Here is a 15607-nt window from a genome sequence, read left to right as displayed (position 1 = left end):
TTATGTTTGGATTAGGAAATATTTTCCACTGGATTCTGTTATTATTAAAAATTACAGATGCACTGTACCTTTTATTGTAAATTGTGTGTGTCCTCTGGCTGCACACCAGAATCAACTACAGGGCTAAATTAGTATGCCATGTCATCTGTAAACACAAGGAATATTAAAATATCATCTATATTGAATTTTTGTTTATAATCCAATCTTTAAAATGTGGGTCCAGGTAAAAATCATGTCATATACCCGTTTTAGCCCTTACCACTGTATTACTTTGCTAGAGAAGAAACCTCAAACAACAAAAAAACGTGGTACCCCCTTACATGTGACAACAAAATAACAAACAGAATATGAAACATCACTAGAAAACAAGGTGTACATGTGGTACATAAAAACAAACAAAATACTGCAGAAAAAATTAAAAATATTCAACACGTCAAACCAAAACAAAATAGTAAACAAATGACAGTCAGAATATATATTTCAAAGATCGGATTATAAACAAAAACTCAATGCAGACAATATCTTAATATCCCTCACATTTGCAGAGGGCATGGTGTACTAATCTAAACCTGTGGTTGCTTTTGAGTGACAGCAGAAGCAAGGGTTCGCATACACAAGGGGAAAGGGGGACTGCAGCCCCCCCCCCCCCCCCCCCCCCCCCGCCCCAGCTCTCACAGAAAGGGACGAATATAGTGTAATAAGGTGTTTTTCTTTCATGAAAATGATTTAAAAGACTGTATTATGCAGATTTTTAACAGAGTTGGAACTGAAACTTTTTTATGGCTACTTACAACTCGCCATTTGTCTTCCAAAATATTAAAAACCTTCAGCCCCTCCCCCTATGCAACCTGTCATATGGGCACTCTTGGTTACACGACAAGCACAATATAAAATAAAAAGTAAAGTGTATATATAATTTTAAATAACAACAAAATCTGATGTAATATATTTCCTAACCTAAACATAACCTGTATGTATGTATGTATGTATGTATTTCAGAAAAATAAAAGAAAACACCCACTGAGGATGCCACAGCTGTGGTGAAACATGTTTGCATGTTAAAGCAGAACAATAATTTGTGTACTTACAAACAGGTGACCCATCCTTGACTCGTAATTATTTTCTGCAAGCACAGGAACTGAGTCCAAAACGCCAATATGATAAAATCTGTTCTTTATTGTATACATCATACAAAAATTAATGAACAGTAGCTGTCATAAACAATAACACAAAATTTATTTTTCTTTTAATTTTTAGATAGGTTACACAATCTGTAATTTATTTACTACAATGATACATTTAATGTGTTGTGTGCAATATTTTTTAATCTTACTAGATCATTTAAATAATACTTTTCAATATTGTTTCATTTTTATTAATCCTAGCTAGAAAATTACAAGATTTCCTAAATGTTTGTAAAAAATTGCAGAAACGTATAGTTTTCTGGGGAGGGATGTGCAGCTTTGACAGTTCTGGCAGGGGCACAGGATCCCCTCATTATGGCTCTGGCCACAGGGTAAAGAGTGATTCATCACTTCAAATGACTCATTTCCCGTCATCCACTGTCCAGTGGTGTCGCTCTTTATATGTCTCCTCAAGTGTCACTCAGCACTGACTACAAATGTAGCTTATGATCAGCTCAACCTCTGAATTCCGTTCTTTTTAACTCCTTACGCACAGTCATTGTGCTAGATGGGCTGCTGGTAGCACTCTGAAACTCATGCATGATTCCTTCTGCTGATTTCATGCAATTTCTTACAACCACTCTGCACAATGCTCAACCACCCACCTGTTTATCAGCACGAGAGGTCTGCCTTGTCTTGCTTTAGCTGATTCTCTACTGACAACACAATACTCCTCACCTCTTTATACACTTTATTTATTTATTTTTTATTTATTTATATACTTGTTCCATAGATCTGTACATGTGAGCAAGTCACTCAGATGTGGAACGTGTCAATATACATAATAAAATACATAGAATAAAGACATTGTTATAGTATTAATAACAGTGCACAAAAGTCATACTTATTAGCTTAAAAACTAGTCAACATAAATGTGAAGATAGCAGTTTCATATTTAGGGCCTTATTGCATTTATTTTAACCTTGAACAGTAATCAAAACTTCCCACTTTGGGTTTAAAAGTGACCCAAAAATGGAAATGAGAGAAACAGGAATTTTTACATTAGGGCATTATTACATTAGTTTAACAGTAAACAGTGTCAAAAAATTTAAAAACATCTTTCCAATTTGGGTTTTACTTATTTCTCTGAAAGAATTCCTCTAGTGAATAAAGTGAGGTCTCAAGTAAATAATTTTTCAAGCTACGTTTAAATACTGATGTACTACTCCTTATACTTTTGATGCTGTTGGGTAGGGAATTGAAAATTTTCGTTCCAGCATACTTTACCCCTTTCTGAATAAGTGTCAAGTTCTTTAACTCACAGTGGAAATCCTCTTTTCTTCTGGTGTTATGTTCATGATGTAGGCAATTCGTTTCATACAGAGTGGGGTTATTTATTATGAAGCACATCAGTGAATATATGTACTGAGATGTTGCTGTCAGTATTTCAAGTCGTTTAAAAAGATTTCGACATGAGGTTCGTGGGGGTACACCACAAACGGTTCTTATTGCTCTTTTTTGTGCTGTGAGGATTTTCTTTGCGGCAGGTGTATTGCCCCAGAAGATGATGCCATAACACATGACTGAATGAAAATAGCCAAAGTAAGCGGACTTTGAGATGGTAATGTCATTGAAGCGTGACAAAATTCGTAAAGCAAATGTTGTCGACGTCAGACGTTTTAGTGTTTGTAGAACGTGATGTTCCCAGTTCAGCCTACTGTCCACGTATACGCCTAGGAATTTTGATAAGTACACTTGCTTTATCATCTGATTATTCTGTGTGATAACTATTTCTTTTGGGTTTTTGTGGGTTGTCTGGAACTGGATAAAATTGGTTTTTTTCAGGTTTATTGAAAGGGAGTTAATACTAAACCAACCCAGAACTTCTTTAAGGATATCATTGACCTCGGATTCTAAGTCAGTAGTTGACACATTATCCACCACAATGCTCGTATCATCAGCGAACATTGTAAATTTACACTGCTTATTGATGGATAAAGGCAGGTCATTAACATATATGAGGAACAGCAGGGGCCTAAGGACTGCTCCCTGTGGCACTCCATGCTGCACAATTCCCCACTCAGAGTCCACTATATATTGTGATACACTATCTGAAACATCTAGAATAATCTCCTGCTTCCTATTTTCGAGGTACGATTTTAACCAGTTCCCTACAGGTCCTGTAATTCCATAATGACAGGCCTTCTTGAAGAGTATCTGGTGATCTACACAGTCGAACGCCTTTGATAGGTCGCATAAGACACCAATTGGCAGCCTCTTGCTGTTTATAGACTCTAGAACATCATTTGTGGATGAGAAAATTGCGTTATCTATTGAAACTCCCTTTTGAAAACCAAACTGCTGACTGTTCCTCACCTCCTTTTACACTGGTGGGTCTGCCTCTCATATCTATCTAGCAGTCAATTCTACATTACATATAGGTGGGCAGGTATTTTTGCTCTGATAGTATATATTGCCATAATTCTTTTATTCTTAACTTCTTTACATACAGTAAAAGATGCTATCATAAAATAGTTTCAAAATACTCAGTTCATGAATAATTAATGATACCAATAAATACATATAAAAATAGAAAAGAACCTATTCCTAGTTTTAGGAGCTGCTAGTTCCTTCATCAGAAAGGAAAGAGGACTATGTTGGAGAGCTTGGAAGGAGGGGAAAGTCAAGTTGAAAGGAACCCACGTGAGATCTGAATGACCTGCCCCACCTTTCCAACCTTTCCCAACACATTCCTCTTTTTCCTTCCTCATGAGTGAACGAATTCCAAAAGCTGGGAGGAGATTTTTGTTTTCCACTTTCCCATGTGTCTGTTGGCAGGTACTTGGAATTTTCCTTCCTGTAGGTACAGACCAATTCCTACCATTATTGCTGCAAATACTATTTCTTTAGTTTATTACAAACCAAAGATAAGTAACTTTCTAGCAATTCAACTCACTTTATAATGAGTTGTTATAATAATACCACCACTGATGTGGACACACAAAGAGCACAATTATCACTATATTATACAAGGCAACTTTGCACACACAGCTGCAGATGTGAAGCTCAGAAGTCATTCCGTATTCTTAAATACTTTGCTGGATTTTCTTGAATTTAAGATATAAACCATGTTATTTCCAGCAACAAAAGACTATTCAACAACGGGAACTAGTATGTCATTACAAACAGTATTCACTTGTTACCATTTGTCATATAACATTGGAAAGAGTGCAGTGCATTTTTACAAATTCCTGGCACTTTAGATATAAGGACAATTCATACACCCGTACAGTATAGTTCACAGAGAGATCATGAACATCTCTTGCCTTCCTCTAACCTAAGAACTACCCACACAGCAGGTGACATGGATATCTACAAGTGAACAAGAAATCTAAGTCACACTGTAACTCAAATTACGCAAGTACTGGCTTCTCTTCAGCTGTTAATGGCTGTGACGACATGCCCTTTGTGCATTTTACATGCACACCTGGGGGCACAAGGACTGCAGAGTCAATATATTAATTCAGTACTGAACATTTCACAGCTGAAATACGAGTAAAAGAAAGGAATTGGTTACAGTTGCATTTCGAAACTTCATTTCTCGACCATTATGTCAGGAAAACATTAGAATGCATTTTGGTCAAGACAGTCTGACTCACCAAATAAAATACTACATAAATAAATCAACCTACATGTGTTTTCCACATATTGTGGAAATGATAGAATCACCTGTCCTTCCATGAAACTCTACTACATTCTCTCCTCTTTTTTTTAACTACCCGCACAAACCTAGCATTTTATGTTATTTTCTGTTTTATAGGCACAATTGCAAAAAAACCTTCCATCAAAATAAAATGGTAATAAATACATAATTTTAATATATCATTACCTTTCTGGGCAAATACAAGGAAAAGAAAAACAGTGTCCATACTGCCTTAATGATACATTAATGTCAATTTATTCGCCATACCTTTCGGCTTTGGTTTCCTGCGAGGGGCCATTTTAAGAAGTGTTTGACCAATATACACTGGTTCTTGAAGACACTTTCTCGCTGCCTCTCTGTGAAATTGCACAATTATGAGAAATATTAATAGTTTAGCATTAAATAGCATTATTACATTTTTTTAAAGAAGACAGCATATTACAAACTTCACTTTCAATAATAAACTCTACTGTACAACACTGTCCATAAATTTACAACAAATTAAGGCATTCTTCAAATTCCCGATTGATAGGAAAGTGATAAAAGTACAGTTGCCCACAACTAAAAGTTGGTTTTAACAGATCTGTACTTTACTACACACGGTCCTCGTGGAAGTGGTTGTCCCCTGCAATTTAACAAACACAGTAGCTAAAGGCTGTTTAAAACATAACATTCTTGGTCTACAGTGAATAATCTGAAGATCCAATGAGTCTGTGAGTTGACAACTTTTCTCATATAGAAACCAGTCCCAGAAAGATGCCATAAGACACAGAAAAACTTCAAAGACCTACCAAACTGTAAACTGTTGGATCGTTATTTTAACACTTACGCACAAAGCCAATCCACACCTTCAACAAAATTTACAATCACTTATCCCCACTAAATTAGAAATATTTTCCTACAAAATAATAACTGAATAATAACTGGTTTGATGCAAAGAGTCACATATTTTATTAAATAAAGGCAAAAAATGGTCTATTCACAGCAAATTACTATTGTGCAACACTTGTGTTGTTATGTTCCCTTACCAAACACTACAGAAACTTGACAGAAGCTGCTGCAGCCTATATCTGATTTTAATTTCAAACAAAAGTGTGAGTAAATAAAGTGTTCTACCTTCGTTTCTTCTTCTCAGAACACTCATTGATTCACAAGTGTGCATACACACAGAGCTCCTTTCTCTCTATGTTGCAACAGCTCTGTTGGAGGGCCTGTATTTTTACTGTAATCTACGTGATTCTGCCATCACAGAAAAAAATTAGGACACTACTCATAATGCTTCTCTGCTTTAAAGTTTATTACTTCCATAAATATTTTCCATACATCACTGTTGTCACTGAATCAATTCCATGGTATGTAATGAACTGCTCAGATAGTGCAAGAATGGCATAATTGGTGATTGATTCCATATTAAACCTTCTGATAGAATCAGCTAAGTGAAAAATCCATGCAATATGCAGTTGTATTTATATACAAAAGTGGGTTTCAGAATTTTCCTTTGTGGGACACTCCATATGCACGACCCACGTGCTGTTTTGAAGTTCTGGATTTGTTTATTTTACTGATCGTGTCACTTCTGCATAATATATCGCTGATTGTATCAATACTCATTTGTACTGTGATATGTTGTGAAATTTCAAACATTTGTGAGTACCGCAATAAACTCATATCATCAATTATAGGCTTAAGCTAAACTGTGCTCTTTTAAAAATTTTGAGAACCGTATGCCTACCCTCATTCAAAACAATCATTCTCTAAATTCATTGAACAATTATATGAGAAAGTTATTTTTGAGAATTTTCAGACACTTACAAAACTATACTTTTTAAGTTACCACTATTAGTGTTTTGGATGTGTAATTTATTTTGTAGCAGATCACTGTTTGTAGTTCACAGTTCTGCAAGGAGTATAACACCAATGAACTATATTGTGTATCAACGCAAATAAATGTAAGTTTTTGAGAATTTTCAAAAGCTACCTTTGTCCTCTGCATGATCCATGAGCAACTTGCAGTAAATTGGCATTTATGATTTAGTTACTGTAGCAGATATTTTAGCTAACACATTGTGTAACATCTAAGTGGAGTAGCCCTTCATATTATCTGCATCTATTGTAAGTAAATCTGCACTCAAGTTTGCAAATAGCTGTAACTGACCTCAAAATATTTTAGGAAAGTAGTAATTTTTACCACAGGTTTTTGTGTTACCTTAACAGAAATCTCATTTTGTTTATTTGCTTCAATTCTTATAGGGAATTACCAACTTTTTAGCGCAACAGATAAAAAGAAAATCAGCAGGTTTAATTTAAAATTATTTTTTCACTGTCTTGTAATACACACTGCACCACCCAAAATGCAGCCCCATTGTGAATGCTGTTCTCGAAAAAAGGATGAATTAGTTCACATTCATAAGTAACTGGAAATCGCCCTGACCACTGCCAAACAATTGGCAGCTGCTAGGGAATGGTGTGCTGGAAGAGCTCCTGAGAGACGTGTACCTGTGATACCGGTAACAGAGGTATCTCACTACTATCCTCTCCTGTGGATCCTGCCTCCTCTGCAAAAAGTAAAGGATTTGTCATTACTCGTCTGCTTAACTGCAAGTGGCATCCTGTACAGGGTAGACAGTGGCAGGGAGGCCTCAGTGTGTTGTACCGATCCCTCTAACCAACAAGTTTGAGGTGCTTCTTCTCACTAAAACTGAAACTGCATCAGTGGGACTCTCTTCACCCATTTTGGGGAACTCTGTTTTGTCTGGTGTCAAGAGGAGGCAAACGCAAAAGGATAACAGTCTATCAATTGCCGGCAGATCAAACAAACAGCAAATGATGGTACCCCTTAGGGAAATGGCAGCAAGGGACAGGAAAGGACATCAGGTGCACTCAGTGTGTAGTATGCCTAGGTGCCTCATTCACCGTGTTGAAGAGGGTATTCCAGTAGCCTCTGAGTGAACAGGGTGCAACCAACTGCAGATTGTAGCACTTGTTGGAATAAATGATGCATGTCATATGGGCTCCACGGTCACATTTGTGTCATTCAAGAAACTGGCAGGGAAGGTTGAGAAGAGCAGCCTTGCTCATGGAGTTTCAACGAAGCTCACAATTTGCAGCATTGTCCCCAGATCTGATTGTGGCCAATTGGTTCTGACTCAAGTGGAAGACTGAATCAGAGACTTTGAAGGTTCTGTGACAAGCTAAGCTGTGATTTCCTGGACTTGCACCATAGGGTTGAGAACTGTAGGGTCCACCTACATGGGTAAGGTGTGCACTACACATGAGAGGTGCTGCTCAGGTGCACACAAAGATTTTTTTAAAGTTAGGCAACTCTCCATCAATCCAGATAACGACAGCTATAGGAAACCCTAAGTATCTATTTAAGACCGAAAGAAATGCCTCCTGCAGGTGAGAGTAGTAAAATACTAATGGTAAACTGCCAAAGCGTTCGCAACAAAGTCCCAGAGTTTGAAGTGCCCATGAAAAGCAGTGAAGCTCTCATAGTACTAGGTACAGAAAGCTGGTTGAAACCTGAAATTGACAGTGGTGAGGTTTTTTGAGAAAATTTAAGTGTATATCGAAAGTATAGGCAAATGGGAAATGGAGGTGGTGTATTTATTGCAGTAGACAAGAAACTCAAATCCACTGAGATGGAAAATGAAGCTGCATGTGAGACTGTTCGGCAAGACTCAGTATCATGGTTGGGCATAAAATAACTGGATCCTTCTATCACCCACCAGACTCACCTCCTGATGTAACTAAAAACATTAGAAAAAATCCTCAGTTCATTTGCAAGTTCCCCAATAACACTGTAAACACTGGTAAGCCTTTAATCATCCACGAACTAACTGGGAAAATTACAGTTCTGTTAGTGGGGGGCATGGAAAGACATTCTGTGAAACAGTAATAAATGTCTTCTCTGAAAACTACCAAGAACAGATATTTATGAATGCCACTCATGGTGGCAACATACTGGATCTAATGGCAACAAACGGACCTAACCTCTTCGAGGATGTTCACATAAAATCTGGTATCAGTGACTGAGATGTGGTTGTAGCAGCAATGATTACCAAAGTACAAAGGACAACTAAAACAATCAGAAAGATATATATGTTCCGTAAACCATATAAAAAAATCAGCCATGTCATATCTCAATGAGGAACTTGAAACTTTCAGTGCATAGGCAGGAGTATGAGGAGGAACTATGGCTCAAGTTCAAAAGAATAGTTGACCACACACTGGACAGAAATGTACATAGTAAAACTTCACGATGTACAGTCACTGTAAAGAAACTTCTAAACAAACAGATTACTGCAAAACAGGTGTCCAACTAAGTTCAGGGCTATAGATAGAGAGATACTGTCAAGAGAGCAGCGCTCGATTTATTCAATGATTACCACAGCAGAATATTGTCACAGAACCCAAAGAAACTCTGGTCGTATGTAATGGACGTTAGTGGCACCAAAGATAGTGTTCAGCCCCTAATGAATGAGAAAGACACTGAAATTGAGGGTAACAAAGCAAAACCTGAAATGCTTAACTCTGTTTTCAAATATTTCTTTACAAAGGACAACTAAGGAGAACTGCCCCAATTTAATCCTCGTACCACTGAAAAGATGAATGAAATAAGTATTAGAATCCTAAACCCCTCACCTGGTTCAGATTCACTGACGGCATCTTTGCTATGTGGATCAAAGGTAAGGACACCCTATCCACATTCGTCCAGAACCTCAACTACTTCTCCCCCATTTCCTTTACCTGGTCCTACTCAACCCAACAAGCCACCTTCCTAGATGGTGACCTCCACTTCAAAGATGGCTATGTCAGTACCTCCGTCCATATCGAACCTACTAACCACCAGCAGTACCTCCACTTGGACAGATGCCACCCATTTCATACCGAGAAGGCCCTTCTGTACAGCCTAGCCACCCGTGGTCACTGCATCTGCAGTGACAAGCAGTCCCTCTAGAAATATGCCGAGGGTCTCACTGAAGCCTTCACTGACTGTAATTATCCTCCTAACCTTGTACAAAAACAAATCCCCCTTGCCTTATCTTTCCAGTCTCACACCACCTCCCAAAGTCCAACCATCTGGCCAAAGAGGAGCATTCCCCTCATAGCTCAGTACCACTCAGGACTGGAGCAACTGAATTACATTCTCTGACAGGGTTTTGATTACCTCTCATCATGCCCTGAAATGGAAGATGTCCTGCCCACTATCCTTCCCACCCCTCCCACAGCGGTATTCCGCCGTCCACTGAACGCACACAATATATTCATCTTGCCTTACACAATCCCTGCACCCAATCTCTTACCTCATGGCTCATACCTCTGTAATAGACCTAGATGCAAGACCTGTCCCATACATCCTCCCACCACCACCTAATCCAGTCTGGTCACTAACATCACCTACCCCATCAAAGGCAGAGCTACCTGTGAAACCAGTCATGTGGTCTACAAGTTAAGCAGCAACCATGTGCTGCATTCTACGTGGGCATGACAACCAACAAGCTGACTGTCCGCATGAATGGCCACCGACAAACTGTGGCAAAAAAACAAGTGGACCACCCTGTTGCTGAGCACACTGCCTAACACTGCACCTGAGACTGCAGTTGTGTATATGTGTGTGTGTGTGTGTGTGTGTGTGTGTGTGTGTGTGTGTGAGATCGGACACGCTGTCTATTGTTGACAAAGGCCATAATGGCCGAAAGCTATAATTGTGAGAGTCTTTTCGTTGTGCCTATGTGCGACTCAGCGTCTCCACTATATGGCGAGTAGCAACTTTCCTTCTCATAACATTATTACTGTCAAAACAGCCTGTTATCTTGGATGGAGAGTCATTGTCAGATGTACAAGTAATTTTTGGTACACCCCAGAGAACTGTGTTGGGACCCTTGCTGATCACGTTGTATATTAATGATCTTGCAGACAATATTAATATTAAAATCAGGCTTTTTGCAGATGATGCAGTTATCTTTAATGAAGTACTATCTGAAAGAAGCTGCATAAATATCCAGTCAAATCTTGATAAGATTTCAAAGTGATGCAAAGATTGGCAACTTGCTTTAAATGTTCAGAAATGTAAAATTGCGCAATTCACAAAGTGAAAAAACGTAGAATCATATGACTATAAAATCAATGAGTTACTGTTGGAACTGGCCAACTCGTACAAAGACCTGAGTGTGACACTTTGTAGGAATATAAAATGGAATGATCACGTAGGTTCAGTCATGGGTAAAGCAGCTGGTAGACTCCGATTTATTGGTACAATAATGGGGAAGTGCTATCAGTCTACAAAGGAGATTGCTTACAAATCACTCGTGTGATCCATCCTAGAATATTACTCACATATGTGGGACCCGTACCAGATAGAAATAACTGGGGATATTAAATGTATACAGAGAAGGGCAGCCTGAATGGTCACAGGTTTCTTTAATCTGTCACAGAATGTCACAGAGATACTGAAGGAACTGAACTGGAAGACTCCTGAAGATCACGTACACTATTCCGAGAAAGTCTATTAACAAAGTTTGAACGGTTTTAAATGGTGATTCTACTAATATTCTACAATCCCTTATGTATCACTCACATAGGGATCATGAGAATAAGATTAGAATAATTACTGCAAGCACAGAGGTATTCAAACATTCTTCCCATGATCCATGCATGAATGGAATGGGAAGACATCCTAATAACTGATACAATGAGATATACCCTCTGTCGTGCATCTCATGGTGATTTGCAGAGTGTAGATGTTAGTAGATGATGATGATGGTGAGTCAACAGGGAGCCAGGTAACCACAACCAACAGACGACAAGGCAATGATTGCCAATATCCATGCAGTATTGTAGCCAAATCCCAATTTAGGTGGAGGAAGCCAGTCTGTGAGCCTGGGGCAGTACTCGTCTGGTTGCACACAGTTACTCTTGCATGGGCATGGACTCAACTTTTGATAATTATCAGACTCTACTGTTTGTTCATGAACTGTTATGCATGAACTTAGAATTTATTTCTGGTTACTCACATTTCCCACTTCAAACTGCTTCTCATCCTGCTTATGATGACTGGTGGTGTAAAGGTTTATAAAAGCAGGGGCAAATCTTGGCCTGCAGTCTGTTTTTGGCCCATGTATGCCTGTCGACCAGCCGCAGTGGTCTTGGACCGCCCTATCCACAAAATATCATGTGTTATCTGCTTCTATCATCTCTTCATTTGACATGGGCCAAAAAGTCCCCCTTGTAGCCATCTACAGTAAGAACGTAGTTCAAAGTGTACTTCCATTAATTATACAAATAAACATTTCTCCTAAATTACTGTTTGCTGTTAATGTACAACATAGTAGCAAAAACTAATTAAATATGAGTGGAATGATGAGGCTGATGAATCTGACAAGGTGGTAGTTACCTCCAAAATCTGCCAACAATGATTTTTCAGCAGTTCAGTTGTTTAGCACCTGCTTACACTGGGGATTATAATTTTCTAGCAGTAAATTGTTATCACTGCATTTCAGCATGATTAGTGAAAGTAAAAAAGAGTGTCACAAATTCAACAAAGAACAAACATCACTTTTTTGCATCTGGTGGTGATATATTGTGGACTTAATTTGCAATGAAGACACTGCAATTTAACAAACACAGTAGCTAAAGGCTGTTTAAAACAAAACATTCTTGGTCTACAGTGAATAATCTGAAGATCCAATGATGCAAAAGCATACATCTACTTCTATCCTCATCAATCACTGAGATGTGCATCACATAGAGTACTTTGTATGTTATCACATATTAAGGTTTCTTCCAGTTCCATTCATGGATGAAGCAGTGAAGAAAGACTGCTTGTATGCTTCTTTGTAAGCTGTTACATGGAGGAATACGTAAGGCATAGTCCATATCAATTCAGGCAGGATAGGAAAAAATCTTACCTTCATAGTCTCGTATGTTATTGAATTTAGCATATGTTAAAAAGAAGGACTAAGTAAGGAACACGTATTTTTTTGTTTTCTTCAAAAAAATTTCTGCTCCGAGATGCAAACCTCCGGCGATGACACTGCACATACCATTTTGAAGATGCGAATTTTGGAAAAAATTTTAAAATGCTGAATCTCTGGAACAGTTCTAGATATTTTGTTGGTTTTTTTTTTTTTTATTTGAAACATAATTGCTTTATGATTACAAAGAAATCCTCCATTTGGACTTACCTGTTAAAGTTCTTTTACTATAGCGTTCTGAATTTCTTTTTACAATTTATGGAAAAAAATATTCTTTTTTCAAAAATGACAATCCATAAAATTTTAAATTTTTTCTGTTGATTAGTACCTTATAGTTCTACATTCCCTGAAAAGGAGAGCTTCCACTTTTAGGTCGAACAGGTTTTATAAACAATTGAAATTTTTGCCATACATAAAACCTGCTTTATAACCACATTACCACATAACACGCTCATAAAAATCAAAACTTAGCCTTATTTAACATAATTTTAGCTTCGAAGTATAAGTAAGAGACTCATTTTTCAAGCATTTTAAATGGTTCCAAAATGTATGTGTAAAATCCAAAGACTTAAAGGTTTCAGTTTATACAATCTCTGTGCACTCTGTTTTGTACTGAAATTAGCCAGTCAATAAACTAAAAGTGTGTTCCACTGCTTCAGTATCTTCCTTTGATATAGAGTGATGCCTTCCTGTTGAACCAATAGGAACTGGAGCACTTACAATCCTCAAAACATTGTAAACAGGAAGTGAGCACTGATGGCATTGTTGCTGTCCTTCAGCTGGAAAACTATATCCAGCAGCTGGTCCATGTGGTAGCATAAAGTTCACTACAATTTCATTTAACTCATCACTGGTGGCTATAATCTCTGCAATCCACCAGTCACAGTCATTCACAGTCATACATACATGCCACAAACATTCCCCTTCTCAAGTTGTGAATCTGAATATTAACCTACTGTTTCTGAGGTGTTGGCCAAACAAACGAAAGTTCTTCTTTCTTGCTCTTTAAAGTGCGTGCAATATGAGTTCGCCCATCACATTGAGTCCAAAAGCGTGCCTTCTGAATTCCTTTCACAGGAGTAGTTTGTTTGGACCATACTTCTTTTTTCTGCTCACAGAATTCTTCGATTTCCTTTTTGTACAAAAGAATGAGGGCTGTGGATGTGTAAGAGTTCATGACTCTTGTAAAATCCTCAGTATTTTGAATCGCAGCTGTATTTGGTCTGGAAAGATTATTTTTTCTAGCATGGTGCTTCAACAGGCCTCCTACCCATCATAAGGCCCCTTCTCATGACCAGTAGCACTATAAACCCATCAGTTGGCACAAGCGGCTTACTCAATTCCAACAGCTGGCAACGATTTTTAAAATGACTAGCAGCACCATCAGAAATAATGATGATCTTCTCTGCCCGTTTGCAGTTGAAGAATTTTGCACTTTGCTAGCAAAGTCTGTGCTGAGTCACATCCTGTGTCATCACTTATAACTGCAACACTTGTGGTCTTGTGACTCTTCAAGCTTTCCCGGCGAATATGTAGTAAATAGTCTTACCGGGTTTGCCGCCAGATCACATAGTGAAATTCCACAATATTTCCTCGGAGCAACTGTCCAAAATCTTCAGGTGGTTCAACCATCAAAATCGTGCATGCGCAATGATTTGCAGATAGATGGTGCCATATTCAAACTCCCTCTGCCAAAAATCGCAGAGCAGCTCTCCTGTGCGTGTGCTGTACGCTGCATCTGCCAACAGTGCGGCCAGGCGTTACTCACCAATGTTACTAGACCAATGTTATGACTGGTCTGTTATCGAAGTATGTTGATTTTCGCATCATGATTTAATAGCAGCCAATGCAGGGTTCCAAGCTGTGCTCAGTTGAAATCCGGCATCGCTGTCGGTCTAGTACAGTCATTGGTGAGTAACATCTGGCCGCAGTGTTGGGAAACGCAGTGTACAGCACATGTGCAGGAGAGCCGCTCTGCGATTTTCGGCAGAGGGAGTTTGAATATGGCACCATCTATTTGCAAATCATTGTGCATGCACGATTTCTGCACCTGCGCATTCTTTGCAGACGTGTTCTGGAAACAGGGCGGCGATGTGTGTATCCCGCCAGTCGTACCTAGTTACCAACAAGGCTGAACCACCTGAGAATGTTGGACAGTTGCTCCGAGAAAATATTGTGGAATTTGCATATGATCCAGCAGCAAACCCATGAAGATTATTTACCTGCAGCCTTGTTTTGAAAATATGCCACTCCTGTAAATATTGAAACCTGGTTATTACTCCAATGATACCCTTGTACTTCTTGTGTGAGAATTACAGACCAGTTCTCAGCAAAATCACAGTGTAGCACTAAACACAGTTCTTCAGCCTGTACACACCCTTTCACTTCTGTAATGTGTTGTTGTTGCAATTTCTTTAAATGCTACTTTCACTGACGATTTACCAAGTTCATCAATCAAATTGTCAAATGCAACAGTTTTCTTAATTAGTTTATTGTCCTCCCATGTCGCATATGTAATTTGTACAGAGTTATCTGCTATGTCTTCCAGGCCAAGTGTCTGTAAAGACAGTCCTCCCTTTCCAGGGCAGTCACCACATTCTTGAAACAAACAAGTCTCCCGCTTTATGTCACAGACTACTAATGACTTCACACGCCCAACCAAGGTGTCATATGTCATGCATTCCAGTAATTTCTTCAAAGTTACCACACTAAGTTCAAACTTCATGCAGTACACACATAAACAGACATCTCTAGGAGGGTGTGGAACTACCCACTTAGGTCGTAGTGCATAAAATTTTGATCTT

General features: G+C 38.5%; 1 protein-coding gene across 3 annotated transcripts in view; it reads right to left on the bottom strand.

Moving 5' to 3' along the window:
* The window catches only part of LOC126484632 (uncharacterized), a 224612-nt gene that overhangs the window by 138987 nt on the left and 70018 nt on the right, over positions 1 to 15607 (bottom strand). For all 3 annotated transcript variants that reach the window (XM_050108222.1, XM_050108221.1, XM_050108223.1), the window contains one exon: positions 5095 to 5183. In XM_050108222.1, coding sequence (XP_049964179.1) covers positions 5095 to 5183 — 89 coding nt within the window. The remainder of the gene's footprint in view (positions 1 to 5094; positions 5184 to 15607) is intronic.

The sequence above is a fragment of the Schistocerca serialis genome, chromosome 6 (assembly GCF_023864345.2).
Source record: "Schistocerca serialis cubense isolate TAMUIC-IGC-003099 chromosome 6, iqSchSeri2.2, whole genome shotgun sequence".
NCBI lineage: Eukaryota > Metazoa > Arthropoda > Insecta > Orthoptera > Acrididae > Schistocerca > Schistocerca serialis.
The sequence above is the reverse complement of the archived record's forward strand: the minus strand, read 5'-3'. Positions and strand labels throughout refer to the sequence as shown.